The 17363-nt window shown below is 35.8% G+C and overlaps 1 protein-coding gene across 3 annotated transcripts; it reads left to right on the top strand.

Annotated features, from left to right (window-relative positions):
* Positions 1-2408: 2408 nt before the first annotated feature.
* Positions 2409-16887, top strand: RB195_025863 (uncharacterized protein; the record flags this gene model as incomplete). 3 transcript variants are annotated; one of them, XM_064214185.1, is made up of 21 exons in its annotated part: positions 2886-2925; positions 7893-8050; positions 8217-8297; positions 8357-8452; positions 8710-8803; positions 8897-8969; positions 9021-9114; positions 9170-9307; positions 10672-10791; positions 10850-10924; positions 11016-11073; positions 13999-14141; positions 14728-14808; positions 14881-14976; positions 15503-15596; positions 15979-16051; positions 16115-16208; positions 16262-16399; positions 16465-16584; positions 16641-16715; positions 16777-16887. In XM_064214185.1, 21 exons carry the CDS (start codon positions 2886-2888, stop codon positions 16885-16887), a joined length of 2052 nt encoding a protein of 683 aa, XP_064070064.1. The 3 variants fall into 3 exon arrangements, with proteins under 3 accessions (XP_064070066.1, XP_064070064.1, XP_064070065.1); XM_064214184.1 differs by lacking the exons at positions 13999-14141; positions 14728-14808; positions 14881-14976; ... (5 more) ...; positions 16641-16715; positions 16777-16887 and adding an exon at positions 2409-2462 and having other exon boundaries at positions 2862-2925; positions 11016-11129; XM_064214183.1 differs by lacking the exons at positions 2886-2925; positions 7893-8050; positions 8217-8297; ... (6 more) ...; positions 10850-10924; positions 11016-11073 and having other exon boundaries at positions 14007-14141.
* Between the last annotated feature and the right edge of the window lie 476 nt (positions 16888-17363).

The following is a 17363-nucleotide window of genomic DNA, read 5'->3' as shown; positions in this document are numbered from 1 at the left end:
GGGAACAACGCCGAATATCGTTGTTCAAATTTTCTCATCAAAACTGGGGGAAAAACTTTGAACTTAAACACTTGCACTTAAAATCACAGGGCACATCACAAGAACTTCAACTCAAAAGGCCTCGCTAGTTGTTCAAAAAAAAAACGCGTGTGAGGGAGCGTTCCGCCGACATTTCACTCAAAGTTCTCATTTACTGTATATTTTTCTTTCTGTTATGCACTTAATTCTGGTTCAGAAACAGAATTGTTCGCTTACGATGAAAATAGTAACAATACTGGAGTATTTATTTTAGGTCTATGAAATTCTTTGACCTTTTTCGAGGATCCAAAAACCTAGATTTAGAACAATATTGCAATAAGACAGTTTAAGGCAGTAGGATGCTGAAATTGTTACTTTGTAATCGGTTCTGAAAAAAGTAACCTGTAAAGGGAGTTACAACTTTATCCAGTGTCTCTTCTCATATTTTTGTCGCTTATTTCCATTCACATTTTCTTCCTGAAACTAAAAAAAAATAATTGCTATTCCTTTGTTTACATATGAGAACATTACAATACAAAAAAAAATATCGATGGCATCTTACATTATACATATCTTATATACAAATAAAAGTAGATGCACTTAAAGAATGAAAAAAGATATTTGTGAGAAATAAAGGATAAGAGGAACTATGAGCGATATATTCCCTCAAAACGAAAGCCGTTGGATACAAAGGTGAAGAGAGAGGATCAGAAGAAAGGAAATATCAGAATTCCCATAGAGATATGAATATGGAACAGTGAAGTACGATAAGAAACAATAATAAAATAAATAATGAATAAAATAAAATAATGAATAAACAATATCCTAGAACCGATGCACCTTACCTAGAACATGAAAAATTACTGTGATTGTAAACGACTAGGGTCCACCTGAGCAGCAGAAAGAAATAAAGAGGTTTTTATGAGTTCTTGAAAAAAAATTGTTATAATTTCCCTTTCTCTACTTGCAGAATATTTTTAGGTGTGGTTTCTTTCATAAATATTAACATTTGGTGAAAATTCAAGACTGTAGAACTGAACTTTGAGTCTGATCAGAAAAAAGTGATCGATTCGGCGCCATTCTTGCCACGTCGGCCTGTATGCCACCTTCCCATATCCTGCTGGTTTTCAACTGTGTTGAACCTCTTTTTTTGCACTTCATATAAATTCTATCCGTTTATTTTATTAAATGAAGATGAAGGTGAGAATAGTCAACAAATTCCATAAACTTTTGGCTATCAAAACCACTGACGGATTCTAGGAATCCTTGAGGTATAATTTCATATTGTGGAAATTCTAACGGAATGATTTAAAGTGAATCATTTATCACTCATTTAGAGTACCATTACAGTTCCAAAAACTGTCCAAAATAGTTCTACTCTTTTTAAAATTAAAATTATTAAAATTTAAAAGTTCAAAAGTACTTTCTGTTTGCTCTTAGATTTTGGATAAGAATTCGTGTAATTTTCAGTCCTAGCATTTTTCTATGCTTGTATCAGTTGTTTCATCGTTGATTGGAACCCGTGCATTTCTCTTTTAGGACAATGGAAGGAAAAATTCTTAGAAGGCACCGCTGAGGCCAGCACAAAACCCGTTAACTGCATATTTATTACCAATTGAAAAAAAAAGTTGACGAAATGTATGAGGTTTCTTCTTTTGGACAAGCCCATGCAGGTTAGAGTAGAAGTCTGCGGTTGTTTTTCCCATTAACATAGTGAAAAAAATATTTATTAGATCAAAATCTTAACAGAATAATTGATCTGGCATCATTTATAACTGCGTTGTTTGTATTTATCACTTGTATTAAAAATAAAATACAATAAAATATAAAAAAATTGGGGATGATTATTTATTCTGGCCCTATCTTTCCTTCTATTTTTACTGAAGCTTCCAACAAAGGTTGGCTCTAACAAGAAACTTTTCAAAATTAAATGGAACATCAGTCATAAATATGACTAAAAACAACTGAAATGTGATAGAACACACTTCCGATAACGGAAAACAACTTCCATTGGAATTCTTCTTCAGTTTTTTCCTCTTCATCACACGTGCATTTCTGTACACCATCCCCTCACACAATCTTTCTATGTTACTGTGTTCGGCTCTTATCAGATCTGATAAGTCTACATATAGTATCCATCTATGTAAACGATTCAGATTTGTTAGAAGATCGTTCTTTCTCTTCTTTCTCTCCTCTTTTTCTATTCTTTCTTCTTTGACCACTTCTGCATATTTCCTCTTGACTGTTTTTCACCTTTTTCACTCTTGTCGGCTTTTCATCACAGCTTATGCTTTAAGTTATGCGAGAAAATTGGTAGTAGGTAAATTTAGATAAATTTTTGGTTAAGCTAAACTTAGACAAGGTGTTAATCTGTCCTTTTTCCAGTCAGGATGATATCAAGCTTTCAGGATGTAAATATGACCACCGGAATCGGTTATATTGCCGTAGGTGAAAGTGTTACCGTACACTAATTCTGTTCATGACACTCTTACTATATATATTCATTGTTAGCCGTCATTTTTCCTGGATGAGTATCTGCATCAAAGTACTGTTACACTATCAGCTAACAATAAATTTCACTGATTGACAAGAAAAAAGACTTTGTGTTCTATTGTAAAGAGTAATGTGATAATTCTGGAGAAGGAACAGCCTTTATAAGGTTAACGTTATCCTTAGTTGTGTTTGTCAGTGATAGGCACAAAGCAATATCCTGGAGAGCTAATCTCTTTTTTTTCATTGCCTCAAGTAATTGATTGAAGTTGTACTGTGCAGTACTAAATTGTATAGTCGTGATAGAGTGCAAGGGGACTTCTATTTCTATTCCAAAACATCTCTTTTTTCAGGATAACACTATTTTCAACAGGGCTATGGCTAACAACGTGGATAGTGATGAGGAACAATTATTTGGTGGGTCATATTTTAGAAATTTTATAAAAGAAGATTTTAATACACATCAGATTCAATCACTAATATTTGATCTTCCATGAAAGTTTTTCTTCGAGTACAACAATAATCGATGAGTTCAATAATGCGCTTACAAGTTGAATCAATTAGATTTTAAATTATGGACATCTTAGAGTGAAACAATACGGTAGTAAATCAAGAGATCACTCACATCTACGAATCCAGATGAGTCAAAAACATCCTGCGAATTAACTTTATGCTCATTTTAATAAATTTCTGACTAAGCAAAACTAGGAAGGTGAAGTGAAACAAAAATTTCTGTTCTATTAGTTAGTTGTACCTAGTAAATGCGATAATGGAGCCAGATAAAAGATAGTGACCTGTTCGTAGCCCTGGATGTATCCTGAAACGTTTCGCCGACTTAGAATTTCTAAATACAGAAATAGTAAGAAATAATAAAAGATAGGTGCTTCAATAGTACGTTTTTAGTTACTAATTACTTGAAATTACTAAAAACTTGCTTAGCTTCGAGTTAAAGGTCCCAGGTCCCACTTACTAGACAGATATGTGCCCTCATCATAGATCTGTCAATAGGTCTGTTTGACCATTTGCTCAAGACAGCATGTCGCTGTTTTCACAAGTGTGGATATGGGCTTTGTCCCCGCTACAGTAAGCAGTGGTAAATAACAAATAAACCACATACCTGCCAGAAAATTGCATTTTCTAATTTATAGCCTAATTAGATTACTAGCCTAGTGAGTAGTTTTTATAGCTTAATTAGCTTAACTAGTAATTTTAGATTAATTATTAAATCACTGTCAATAACTACGGTCAAAAAGTACGATAACTTACCCCACATAATATTTCTGTTGTCCGTGGACAATAAAGTAGGATTAAGTGTGTATTGTATTAGCGATATTCTGATCCTCCTGGAGGTCGGGAGTTATTTCCACGAACAAGTCTTCATTCTCATCCTTAGATAGTAGATAATGAGAGTGTTTCCAATTCTTGTCGCTAAAGTAAGCTTAAAAATGTGTGTATCTCTGAAGAAATGCATTCTTGGAACATTTAAAAAATAGAAAATTGGTTTCCAGATATCAGCTTTAGTGAGAAGGTCCTTCTTATTAAACCTCGGTATAGTTTAGAGGGTAATTTTATTACTGACAATTAATGATATCCAGTTATGGAGCTACTAACTATTTATCTAATAATTATCAAGAATTTGATCCACTTCACTCACAACAAATCGTCCAGCGTTTACTTGAAGTCGATCGGACCTAAATTTCTCGTGTGCAAAAATTTCTCTTCAGTGAAATTCTTCAATGAGATTCAGAGACCACTGTTTATAAGACTTCGTTTTACTTAAAAACCTCTAAAGGAGGTCTTCAGATAAGAATACAAAAGAGTAACATTGCCTAAGAATTTCTAAAAATTTTCAAGTAAAGAATTCTAGCTTTATCGAAAATAGATATAATAGGATAAAATAGATAAAACATCTGAAATAATTTTCATAATAATAATCCTCATCAATGTAGAATTGATCTAATCTTTAAGGGGAATCATGACAGTACGTGTTCAAGGAAGGGTCAGTTGAGCGTATTCTTAAGGATTGTGTTTAGCACGATGCTGTACAAAAAAAAATTGAAAAATATTACCTTGAAGTTTGTTCGAAACAAAGATTAAAAGACTATCTCATTTGTTTTCACTTTTCGTTCAACAAACTACGGTCACGTAACACATCCAACAGTTCATTTTTATTCCAGGTTACAGTGTTGTTCATCTTCAACCTTTGAGACAAAGTCGAAAACAACCATCACTTTTACTGATACAATAACTGGATGATTACTTCCACTAACTTTTTTGGTTTATTTCAAAAAACCTTTCGAGCACGTGACGCCTTCACAATTTTTCCTTCTAAACGTGCAGATTAAAGTCTCCTATATTTACGAAAACAACAAAAAAATATTCAATATTTCCCTTCACATGCTTAGCTCAGCACAGCTCCTAAAACTGCAAGGAAATAAGACGAAGAATAATTCTGGTTCAGAACTTTACGATTTGAGCCCCTCATTATATTACATTTCGAGAATTTCCTTGAAGTTCAATCTAATGTGGTCCTCTATGTATTTTGTAGGACTCTGCGGTAATTCAGGAACGCGGATCACCAGGTTCGTAAGAGGCCTACAGAAGTTAGAGCTAGCTAATTTTATTACAAGAAGAAAAATAAAGAAAAATCTTTATGATACTTTATGAGGTGGTAGTAAATCACACAAAAATCATCTGTCATTAACAGAATGATAACAGCTGCCTGACTGAGGAAAAGAGGAAGAAACTTTTGTAGAAAGTTAGCAGTTCTGATAACACCAGCGGATTTACAAATAATCGCGTTTTTTTTTACGTTGCGTTAAGAGCGGATCTACCTTTACCAAGATAGTTGCTTATAAAAGTGTTGATGTAACCAGAAAAATCTGCAGTTGCAAAGAATGGGCTTCTAACATTCATTTGTTCAAAAAGATTGCTAAATGATGTTTATTCGATTGAATATAACTCATAATCGCATTGCTCCAGGAATTTGATGATCATAAATTAATATTCAAATAATAGGAACATTTTGTATGACAATTTTTCTCAATTAAATTCAGTAGTTTCAAGTGCGCTTAATTACTGGAGTTTTTCTCACTAAGATATGATGGTAACCTTTGAAAAAACAAAAAACACTCGAAGAAAAATACTGAGCTTCAATTTTTCCTAAATCAAGTGCAGGGCTTCGCTCAAGAGCGTCCAATATATTGTTGTCCACGCGAATCATACGAAAAATCGATTATTTTGATCATAGTTGGGAAACGTTGGAGGATATATGATCATAGATATAAAAGTAAAAGGGTTGCTGTTTAAACTTGCTGACTCCTCAATTTTTTATATCTGCGATCTTTACAAAGGGCAAATATTTATAATCTGATGATTTCTCCAGGAATTTTCTTAGTTTAACATTCCAGTGGCTACTATTTGCACGAGGAAGAATTCCCATACTTTTATTACTGAAATTATGTTAGTGAATTTTATTATAATCATAAATATCGAAGCTATGAAATCCTTCGCTGATCGCATTTCGTTACGACGGAAGGTCGAGCATCGATCGGGTACACAGGAGGCAGTAAACATCCCAGCCACTTTTGCCGTTTCTCGTCCGCCTGCCCGAATGGACAGTGGTCTTAGCAGAGTTTTTTTTCGGATTTTTTTTGCTAGAAATCTGGATGTCTGCAGCTGATAATATTGCTTTATATCTGGAAAGGAGTAAATTACCCTTTTTTGAACTTTGAATTTCCCATGTCTACTCTTAAATCGTATTTTTTTTAGCGACTATACAATATTATATGATCTGTCCTTTGCTTTAGTAATTAATCTTATTTTAAATTCCATTCCAAATAATCCCGTAAAAGCTGTAAACTTTTTTTAGTGAGAGCAGTAAATGTTATAGAAATTTTTTATAGTGCTTAATTTCCTCAGAATTAAAGCAGAATTGATCGTTTATTTTTTTTTCAAAAAAAAACTTGAAACTCTTGTTTTTCGATTAAAAATAGATTAACTTTTACTTTCCGTACTTTTTCTGGCTTTATAACACTGCTCCGCAAAACGATACCAAAGAGAATTTATTGCTAAGAATTATCAGTGGTTTTCTTAGCGCTGTTATCTTAATTCTACATTGATTTCAACTTGTTCCCACATTACTGATAAGAAAGCTTGAACAGTAAAATATTTTGTTGTAATAACGGAAACCTTTGACAGCGAATGATTCAGTCGGTCGAATGTTCAAAGCATCCGTGTGGGATGTTGTTGTGAGCTCCACCTTTTGTTCGGACAAATATCGACTGCCAGCTGCACTTTGTTGTGGAACGCTGAACAATGATGACCTCGTGATAACAGCCGACCCGTTGTTGATTGTCATTTCTATTCCTGTTATTTCAAAAGAAAAAAAAAACAGACTGTTTATTCTGCAAAAACATGTCGTCATATGCTATTTTTCAACTTTACAACTATTAGTAAATATCCATAGATTGCTTTAGAACAATCACTATAGAATGGCTGTGAAAAAAAAATAATCGCGAAAATATTTAAGGAAAATAAGGACTCGCTGTAAAAATACATCCCAACCTTTCATCTCGCCTGCCGTGTTTATTTTGTTTTCAACTTGTTTACAAGGGTCTCTCGAGCCCACCGCAATGAATCTTCCTCCGTCTACAAAAATATCTAAATAAAGGAATTTTACTAAAGAAAACGTACTAGGAACCAAGAGATGAGCTAAGATTTTAGTAAAATTTCACTATGGATGCTATTTTTGTAGATCCTTGAACAGCTAAATCAGATCAGAGGAGTTTGTGTGCAGAAAATCACTTATTGATTTTTCTGTCAGGTGTTCATTCTCTTCTTCATTTTTCTTTCGTTCTTCATCCCATTTCGTCGTTACTAAAATTAATGTTTTGTATTGTGTTATTCTGATATTTTTTGTTCTTGCGCAAAGACTTCATTCGCAACAGCTGACAGATTCTTTTTACTTCTGTGTAGCAAATAAATTTTTTTTCTGGCAGATAGATATAGAATAGAGATCTCCATGATTTTGCTTAACACAAATACTTTCGATCCGATGAACTGTTCATTTTCATTTTTTCAAACGATTCTCTCTTTCTTAAAAAAGAATTAATGTTGAGATTTACTTAGCTGATTGGGGAGAGTATGATCTTGACCCGATCATTTTCATTCGTGGGACAGAAGAGGATAAAAATTTTCCGAAAAATTTAGAAGAGACTAGCAATGTACTCCTTTCAGTTGCATGATGTAAACGTATTTTCGCAAAAAATTCGTGGAATTTGTTTTCAAGTTGAAGACATTCAAAAAAAAAGCGACAAACTCGAAAAACTTATTATCGTGCTTCCGTTTTGAAATGAAGCCTTTAAGAAATTAATTTTTTCAAGATCAGCGTAGAGTTACAATGAACGAAACCTCGAACACGTATGGCATCGAGACGAATGCTATGACCCTGCAGAGGTTCGTACTGCATGAACAAAGAAAACATCCGTCGGCTTCCGGTGACCTCACACATCTTCTCACTTCACTCCTTACAGCTTTCAAGGTTTGTATCATTTTACAAATTTTATCTTGTTAGCCACGTATTTTATTTTTTTTTTCATTTTTTTTATTTTTATACGACCATCTCCCTTCATCATTGTAATTTCACGGCAGATAGAAGTCATTGGAAATCTCACCTAGTTTTAAAATAACCATAATTTCGATTTAAGGCTATCACAAGTTCTGTACGAAAAGCTGGACTAGCTCGACTATACGGTATCGCCGGAAACACAAACGTACAAGGAGAAGAGGTTCAATTCTTTGAAAACTATGAACCATAATCATTTTAGATTTAAATAATCTATTTTAGGTGAAAAAGCTTGATGTTCTAAGCAATGAGCTTATGATTAACATGATCCGCTCCTCTTACACTAGCTGTGCCATGGTTTCCGAGGAAAACGACGACGTAGGTCTCTTTACTTGCATCCGTTTCTTTTTTTAATGTAAGGTAATCAAGGCGCATAAATCAAATGAACTTTGAAAGAGGTAAAAATTTCCGTTGAGGTACGTTGAGGTAAAAATGGTGGTCTGTATAGATCCAGAATCTCAGTACAGAAACGGGATAATAAATAGTTTATATTTTAAATGATTAAAAACCAATAGATATGCAAAGAACAGAAAAAATCTTATAATTTATGGTCTGGAACTAAATTTTCTCTCCAGGTTATCGAAGTGGATGAAGGAAAACAAGGAAAATACATTGTCACATTCGATCCTCTCGATGGTTCATCCAATATTGACTGCTTGGTGTCCATTGGTAATTTATTTATTTACATTTGTTTTTTATTTTAATCCAAACCTTTATTTAACTCACAGCAAATAAACATTTTGTTATACGTTTCTTCTACAGGCACAATTTTCGGGATTTGGAAGAAACACACTGATGGACCAGTGACAAAAGCAGATCTATTACAATCAGGAAGGTAAGCTGCTGTTATAATAGTAATAAGTAACTAGTAAAGAGTAAACTTCAGAGCAATGGTAGCAGCTGGTTACTGCTTGTATGGATCCGCAACAATGGTTGTGCTTAGTACTGGACGTGGTGTGAACGGATTCATGCTTGATCCTGTATTTTTTTTTTCATTTGATTAATAAATTCGGTGACAATATCGCTTCTTTTCAGAGTATCGGAGAGTTCATTCTAACTAATCCGAAAATGAAAATGCCTGAAAAAGGAAAGTACTACAGTATCAATGAGGGTTACGCTAAACATTGGCCAAAAGCATTGACTGAATACGTTCATAGCAGAAAGTTCCCTGAGGTGAGAGGTATTTTATCTGGCTGTTTTACTTTTTTTAAAACAACTACTTTTTAACTACTTATTAGACCATATTTAGCTTTTATTTGATATTGTTTCGCTGAAAATAAAATACTTTACGTTTATACCATACAAAACCGTACCGTATAATTATTTGGTGAGACGAAGACCAGAAACAAAACCCATTTCTTGAGATATGATGATGTTATTTTCCCAGGACTTCTTGAAAAATGTTAGAACTCGTTCAATTCAAATAAAATACATATGCAGAGGTTAACGAGGTGGAATCCTCTTGAAGTATGTCCAATTTATCTTCATGGACGCAGGGATTAGGAGTCGCACATGTCTTCCTTGACCTAAAAGTAGCACATCATTAGAATGACGTATGGGAACTCCAGAAAACCCGCTAAGTTAGGTTTTAGATTACGGAAAGCACCGTGGCTTCGCTCAGTTCTCCCTAATCTTCGTAAAAAAAGCAACGTGAAAGGCGGCGTTCTTTCCTACGAAATCATTGCAATGCTCCACCCTTGTGCACGCTTCGCGTCTACGTGCGAGCGTCGAAGATCAATTAGGTCGGCTCACTAACCTATTCAAGTATAACCAGTAAAGAGGCTGCAGGTGAGACCGAAGCATCTACAAAGGGACACGTTCTGACGTAAACGAACAAACACCGTCTCCACATCGTTTTCAGGATGATTAGAAGAAATTGAACGGCGCCACACTCATATTCGTAATCCCTACCTCAAACTCTAAGTTTTCCATATTACAGCAGTTTCATTATATGCTGTCTCTAATCGGTAAGGTGATATTTTCGCCTGACGCCTGCTGTTACCTGGAACTTCGCCGAGGCGTGTCATTCTTGAATAAAGCTCTACCCAGATTTCTGGATCTACAGCTTTCTGGATCTAGCGCACAGAATTCATCCATTTGTCAGTGTTCCAGAGCTTACGAAACTTCGTGTCTCGCCTGCTGAAGGACTTACCAAAGATTCCACTCACCTCCCGGATGTTTCACCTATGTGGGCTGGGCTTTCGCGGTGTCTTTGAAGACAGCAATTTTTTAAACAATATCTATATTCCGATATTATTAATAGTCCGAGTAACTTCCGTCGCATAAATGCGCAAGTAGTATTCCTCGTACGTGCCTAGAGTGTACACTAAAATCCCTGATTGCACTTAGTAAAAGCAGGGGACCAAGAAGGCAAAGGTACCAATCAGACTCGTATGCTGGGACTCAGGAGTCGCATTTACTGACTTTAGCTGTTGATTTGAAACCTTGATTTAAATTTGAAAACTCATAAAATACTGGAGTTTGAGCCGTAAATGCAGTCACAACTCCAAAAATGGTGATCATATGCGAAATTTCAGCCAGGCAAGAAAGGAATGGCCCAACGATATGTTGGATCGATGGTTGCTGACGTACACCGTACACTTTTGAATGGTGGTATTTTCCTTTATCCAGCAACTGCGGATGCTCCTAAAGGGAAGGTAGGTTTATTCAGGGATTTGAGCATCCGGTTGATACTAATAACCAATTATTTTTCAGCTTCGTTATCTTTACGAGTGCGCCCCAATGGCTTTCCTTATCGAACAAGCAGGAGGAATAGCGACCACCGGAGAGGTCAGCACATTCTTGAACCCATAATTTCAGTTCCTACGTCACCAAATTTGAAGATCTCCCTAGATTATTTCTTAAAACTTACTCGTTTTAGCGACCAGTCCTCGACCATGTTCCCACCGACATCCATGAACGTGGCATTATTTATTTGGGTAGTAAACTTGATGTAGAAGAATTACTGTCATACTTTGAGAAATATAAGGAGTGATAGGCTCGCTGTGATAGAATGTTGCAACATGACATAAGGACTGTTTTATTTTGAAATAAAGCGATTCAGTTTGATGCTTGTGAGAAATTGTTTATTTTTTTCTGAAACTTGAACATTTTCACTCTTCCTAAGGTAGTAATTCGGGAGCACTCATTCACTCTCAACATACAGATATTTGAAAGATCACACATCGAAAAGGAAAGAAAAGTGGCCTTGCCACAGGAAACGTTGAAGATACAGGGTTCTGTTCATTATGTTCGTTGTTTCTTGACACTTCCTGAACGCAGTTGATTTCTACTGATAAAATGAAATGGTCATTTCATGGTTAGACTTTATTTGAGCAGTTCTTGTAAGGTAAAATGTAGTGAAGAGGTAGGCCACTCAACTGTGCTCCAATCGACTTTTGCTTCGGCGCCCAAAAGAACGTCACGTGAATGCAGAGACCGTTCTTAACTGTCGAATGCGGATTACGAAAAAGCCATATCTCAGGCCATTTTCAATTTTCTTGAAAGTACTATCATGCTATATAATAATGCGTTTAGTCCGTATATGTGTGTATGATTTCCAGTGTTTCACAAAAAATAAAATACTTATTAAAAACGTAAAACTTTCCGCAACCGAACCAGCGCTACCCACTTGATAGGCAGGCATCTGTCATAGAGCTAGCGTCAAAAATTATGTGAAAGTATATGAAATACCCCATAGGACAGGTTACATTCAATTGTATATTAAGGAGAGCATACAAACCTATATGAGCATGTTCATCTTCAATTCTACAAAGCAGTAAAAGCGAATAACGCTTTGATTATACAGCTGGATTGAAAATTTTGTTTAGCGCATTCAGAAATCACAAGCTAATCGCATTCTCTTTCGAAATATTTTTACTGAAGTTTTTCAAAGGTGGTGTAACTTTTTCTTACAGATCTGAAAAAAAAAACTAAGAAATTGTAATTTATAATTCTTCTCTGGCCAATATCTTCACAAGTTTTACTGGTATAACACTGACTATATCCAACAAGCAATTACGTAAAACTCTAAGAATTACGTCCATAAATTTCGTTGCAGAGAAAAGGTGTTGTGATGTTCAAGAGTTTAAAAGCATCACCCCACGAATCTGAGGTGGTACGGAATGGCACGGCTTCGAGCGTTCCGGCGCGCTCTTTTCTACAACGAGTTCGATTCGAGCGCGGCAGCCGTGTGCACACGCAGCATCTTCCGAGGTGTTTTTTACCCCAATTAGCAAGAAATGGACGGAACTACACCCCTCTCCATAATCTACTATCCCGTATACGAATTCTCCACGAAATCCGTACCCCCCCAAATTTTGGGGGGAAACCTTTTAAAAAACCACAAAAATTTTTTTTTTAAAAAAGGGGGGGGGGGAAACTTTTTTTGAGTAATCGACGCAACTCAACTAATCAGCGTCAGATTCGTTAGGTTATGCCTTTTTCCCTATTAACCACTTTGGAAATGTTCGGTTTTAGTAGTCACAAACTGAGGTAGACCGAACGAGATGACTTGAGTAATTTTGTTGTTATGACGCAATGATTCGTTCTAAGAAAAAAAAAGCCATATCAAAAATTTCTATTTTTAAAAGTAACTCTTCGTCATCAAATAGTTATTTAAATTCAAACGTATTGCTGGTTCACAAATTGGGGGGCAAAAGAAGATTGGTTTTTTTTTTTTAGGGTTTTTTTTTTTTTTTTTTTTTTATTAAAAGAAATTTTTATATTTTTTTTTTTTAAATTAAAATTTTTAAAAAAAATTTTTTTATTATAAAAAAAAAAAAAAAAAAAAAAAAAATAAATATAAAAATTTTTTTAAAAAAAAAAAATAAAAAAAAAAAAAAAATTAAATTAAAAAAAGGATTTTCTGGAATGTTCTGGAGTGAAGTGTAATTTCCATTATTCTATTCAAGATTTGTAGCGTTTTTGCTGGCATATTTTCCCACGGGTGGCAGCGTTTTACATCATGTGAGGCGCCATTTTCTGGACGATACGATGGTCAGAATACAGGATGATAATTAGGGTTAAACCGTGATGCTAGAAAGTCCAAGAAAATCTGGAATTATACCAAGTTATTACAGTTTTCCTGTCTACATTCTGATCAAATAAGAAATTTGGGTAGGGATTTTACGAATCTTCGAAAATACTTTAACCCTGCGTTACAAGCGTTGGTGCGGATCTATGGACAGAGTTTGCTGTTCAGTTTTTCACGGCTATAGCTTAAACGTTACTTACTAACAGTACAAGACAAATAAATACATGAAATACACAGAATTAAGGTACGAATACCTAATGACACCATATTTCAAAAAAAAACACTCCTACGCTTCAACTGACAACTAGCCGTTTGATCGATTAGCGCCTTGATCTGCGCCTCATTTGCATATCAGTAGCAGCGCTCTCGAATTTTTCATTGTTTTCTTTGCTTGGCATTCCATGTATCTGTGGAATTCTGGTTCTGCTTTGATTTCCAGTGATACTTTTGTTTTATTTCCTATTTTGGTAGTGAATGAGGACCTCTAACCCCTTAACTCGTAGTTCCCGTAGGATAAATGTAGTGTGGGGGTAGGGGCACATAACTGCGCCCTTATTTATTGAAGTAAATAACTAGATCAATCGGAACCCTAAAGACCTAGGCATTAGTCTTAGTGGATCTATGACATGTAAGCTAAAGTTTTTAAAGCTAGAAAAAAGGAAAATAGAGCTCCCAGAAATAAGGGCGCAGTTGAGAGCCCCCCTCCCCCTAACTACATTTTCCCCGTAATTCCTTCGTTTTTTTTTTGTTTCCGCGTCTTGGTTCCTTACTGTTCAAGTTTTCTGGATAATCTCTAGTCTATGCGATTAATGGATTGGTAAATTTTCAGAGAAGAAGATGTCGAGGGAAGCCTATGGAATCGAAACGGATTCTATGACTTTACAGCGTTTCGTTTTAGCCGAACAACGTCGATATCCGAAAGCTACGGGTGATCTGACCCATCTGCTCACTTCCCTCCTTACAGCCTTCAAGGTACAATAATTTAACAGCTGGAATTGTAGTTGTGAGATCAATGAGCCTCTAAACGCCTCTTAATTAGAGCTCATTAATAGTGCCGAAATTTTTACAATTTGATTTCTGTGTATTTCTAAGAATATATATAGTGTTTTCCTGGACTATTTCGTATTCCAGGAGAACAGGTACTTTTGTATGTAGTGTCCTGGAATATTTCGTTGGTAAGCTTCAAAATTGAGGCTCATGCCCTTAAAGTTTCTTAGCGGTTTTGAGGTTCAGTAATCAACTCTGAAATGATCGAGTTTGTCTCGGGTTAGGTTTTAGGCGGTTGCAACTTCCTAAAAGAGTATATACGAACTGAAATGGATACGGCACTGGTAAAACAATATCCTAACCAAGCCAAAATATGGTGAAAGAAAATTGAGGTAATTGAATGAACTGGATAGGATTTAACCAATTACGTGGGGGAAAAATAGTTGATGAATCTTGAAAAAATGATCAACGACTAGCAAGGTTGATATGTAAGGTTTTTGTGATGATTTTTTTCTAATAACCACTCTGTTGATTTGTATAATATTTGAATCGGGACCACTTTGTTTTGCAGGCGATCTCTAGTGCTGTGCGGAAAGCTGGTTTGGCTAATCTTTATGGTATCGCCGGTAACATTAATGTCCAAGGAGAAGAGGTTAGCTTTATTGTTGTCAAGAAAACAACTTATGCACAACAGCTTATAATTATGATGACTGTTTCATTTAAGGTTAAGAAACTGGATGTACTTAGTAATGAACTAATGATTAACATGATTACTTCTTCCTACGCCTGCAGTGGAATGGTATCTGAGGAGAATGAGCAAGTAGGATAGATTTTTTCTTGTAAAATTTAACGGCGGCATATTACAAAATTTACAGTGTTCCATTCTTGACATATAGTTGACGAGTATGAGCATGTTCGCGCTCAATTCTACCTACTAATCCAGGAAAAGACGTGAGAAACAGCTTTGGTTGCACCGCTCCCTCCTACGATGCAACTTTTTACGCGATTGAACCGAAGCGATTCCGTCATCGTCCAACTAATGTAACTCAAACGACAGCCAGTAGCCCCACTCTGCAAAATCGCGGACGAGTTGCAGGTTGTCGCTGTTCTACTATCCGTAATAAGCTGCATCGTTGATTACATCGGTGCAACCAAGGTTGTTTCACACGCTTTTTTTCTGTACTACTACTGAAGGTTGAGCGTGTTCAAAGTCAGCTTATTCGTGAACTAGGGTTCTACTCCTATTTATTTGTTGTGAGATCCCAACATTCTAAAATTCGCGATAGACTGCCTTTAATGCTGACTCTCAAATCTGGCAACTTAATATTGAATTATTGCCTTTTTAGATTATCGAAGTTGAAGATGCAAAACGAGGGAAATACGTGGTGACTTTCGATCCACTTGATGGATCTTCTAATATTGACTGCTTGGTTTCGATAGGTTACCACATTTCGTTGTTCTTATTTGATGAAATGGATATTTACAATGCTGAAAAATGTACAAAAAGTTCTCAAAATATTCTAAATTCGCCAAGATATCAGATTTAAGTAGAAACTGATTACAATTACGTAGAGTTTACGTGAACACTACGCATGTGGCCTTTGGAGTAGATCATGTTGTGAGGATTTGCTTGAAATTCAAAATGACTTTAAGTACCTTCAAGAGCAGGCTATTATCCTCAATTAAGCAGGTTTTTGTTCATGATTTCTACTAGTTTAAGGTGATTTTCCTCTGAGTATCTTGATCTTCAAAGTTAAAAATATTGTATATTATCAATGGAACATCTCAATTATAATGAAATTATGAGATTTCTGAAATGCAGGTACAATCTTTGGAATATGGAGAAAAATCACTGAGGGACCTGCTACAAAGGATGATTTTATGCAACCAGGAAAGTGAGTTTCTATTATCGTAGTCTTCCTATGTAGGCAGCAACGTCATTGTTAGTTTTATTTGAGGGCAATGGTAGCAGCTGGCTACTGCCTCTATGGTTCGGCAACGATTGTCGTCCTTAGTACTGGCCATGGAGTCAACGGATTTATGCTTGATCCAGTGAGCAATTTCTTCTTCATCCTTGTATTTTTTTATATCGCGATTGTTGTCAGAGTATTGGAGAATTCATTCTTACTCATCCAAAGATGCGTGTTCCGGAGAAAGGCAAGATTTATAGCATTAATGAGGGATATGCAAGGTATTGGTCAAAAGGTTTGAGTGAGTACGTTCGCACAAGGAAGTTCCCAGAGGTTCTGTAGAAATACCCCCATTTATCTCTTTAGCTTTAATATAGACTAGTTTCTCGTTATTCCAGGCTGGTAAGAAGATTATGGGGCACCGTTACGTTGGGTCCATGGTTGCAGACATCCATCGTACAATTCTTAATGGAGGGATATTCCTCTATTCGCCCACTAAAGATGCCCCAACAGGAAAAGTTGAGGGGATTTGTAGGATGATCCCGTCTTAATATTCTTCACTTGCTTTCTTTAGCTTCGTCTTCTCTATGAGTGTGCGCCAATGGCGTTTATTGTCGAGCAAGCTGGAGGAATAGCTACCAATGGCAAAGTGCTTGTTCCCCTCTTTTTCCTTCGAATTTTATTATGTCTGCTTTTGATGACCACTTCAGAAGCGTATTCTCGACGTCGTTCCGGAGGATATCCATCAGCGCTCTACTCTTTACTTAGGTAGCAAGAAGGATGTCGAGGAACTCCTGACTTTCTTCGCAAAAGACCAATAAATTGACTCTCCACCATTCTTCCCAACCACCACAAATTTTGAATGCTCAGTGCTCGAGTTTTCTAGGCGATGTTCTCAATTAAACGTTTGTTAGCTGGATTAAACAATTGGATTCTATATTGACAGAGTAGTTTGAGTGAGTTTGAGTTCTGATTGACTGCCGTCTATTATTAGCTAAAACGAATAGAGAATCTGTTAATTATTAAACACAATTCAACAGTCGTTTGGAATTAGGCTTGGTGTAACAATGATGGACAAATACCGCCTATCAGAGCAGAGTAAAAACGAGCTGAAGCTCCGTACAGTTCCGTAAGCGACTGCGCGGAGAATGCATTCGATATCCATGGTCATAAGTGCACAAAATCACTTTGTACTAAACACATTAAACACATCACGCTTGTAACTGTGTTGTTTCTAAGAAAGAAGCCTCAACCTTTTCAATTTGTGCTGTTCATAAAAAAGCACTCAGAACAGTAA

Source organism: Necator americanus, chromosome X (genome assembly GCF_031761385.1).
Source record: "Necator americanus strain Aroian chromosome X, whole genome shotgun sequence".
NCBI classification, from domain to species: Eukaryota; Metazoa; Nematoda; class Chromadorea; order Rhabditida; family Ancylostomatidae; genus Necator; species Necator americanus.
The sequence above is the reverse complement of the archived record's forward strand: the minus strand, read 5'-3'. Positions and strand labels throughout refer to the sequence as shown.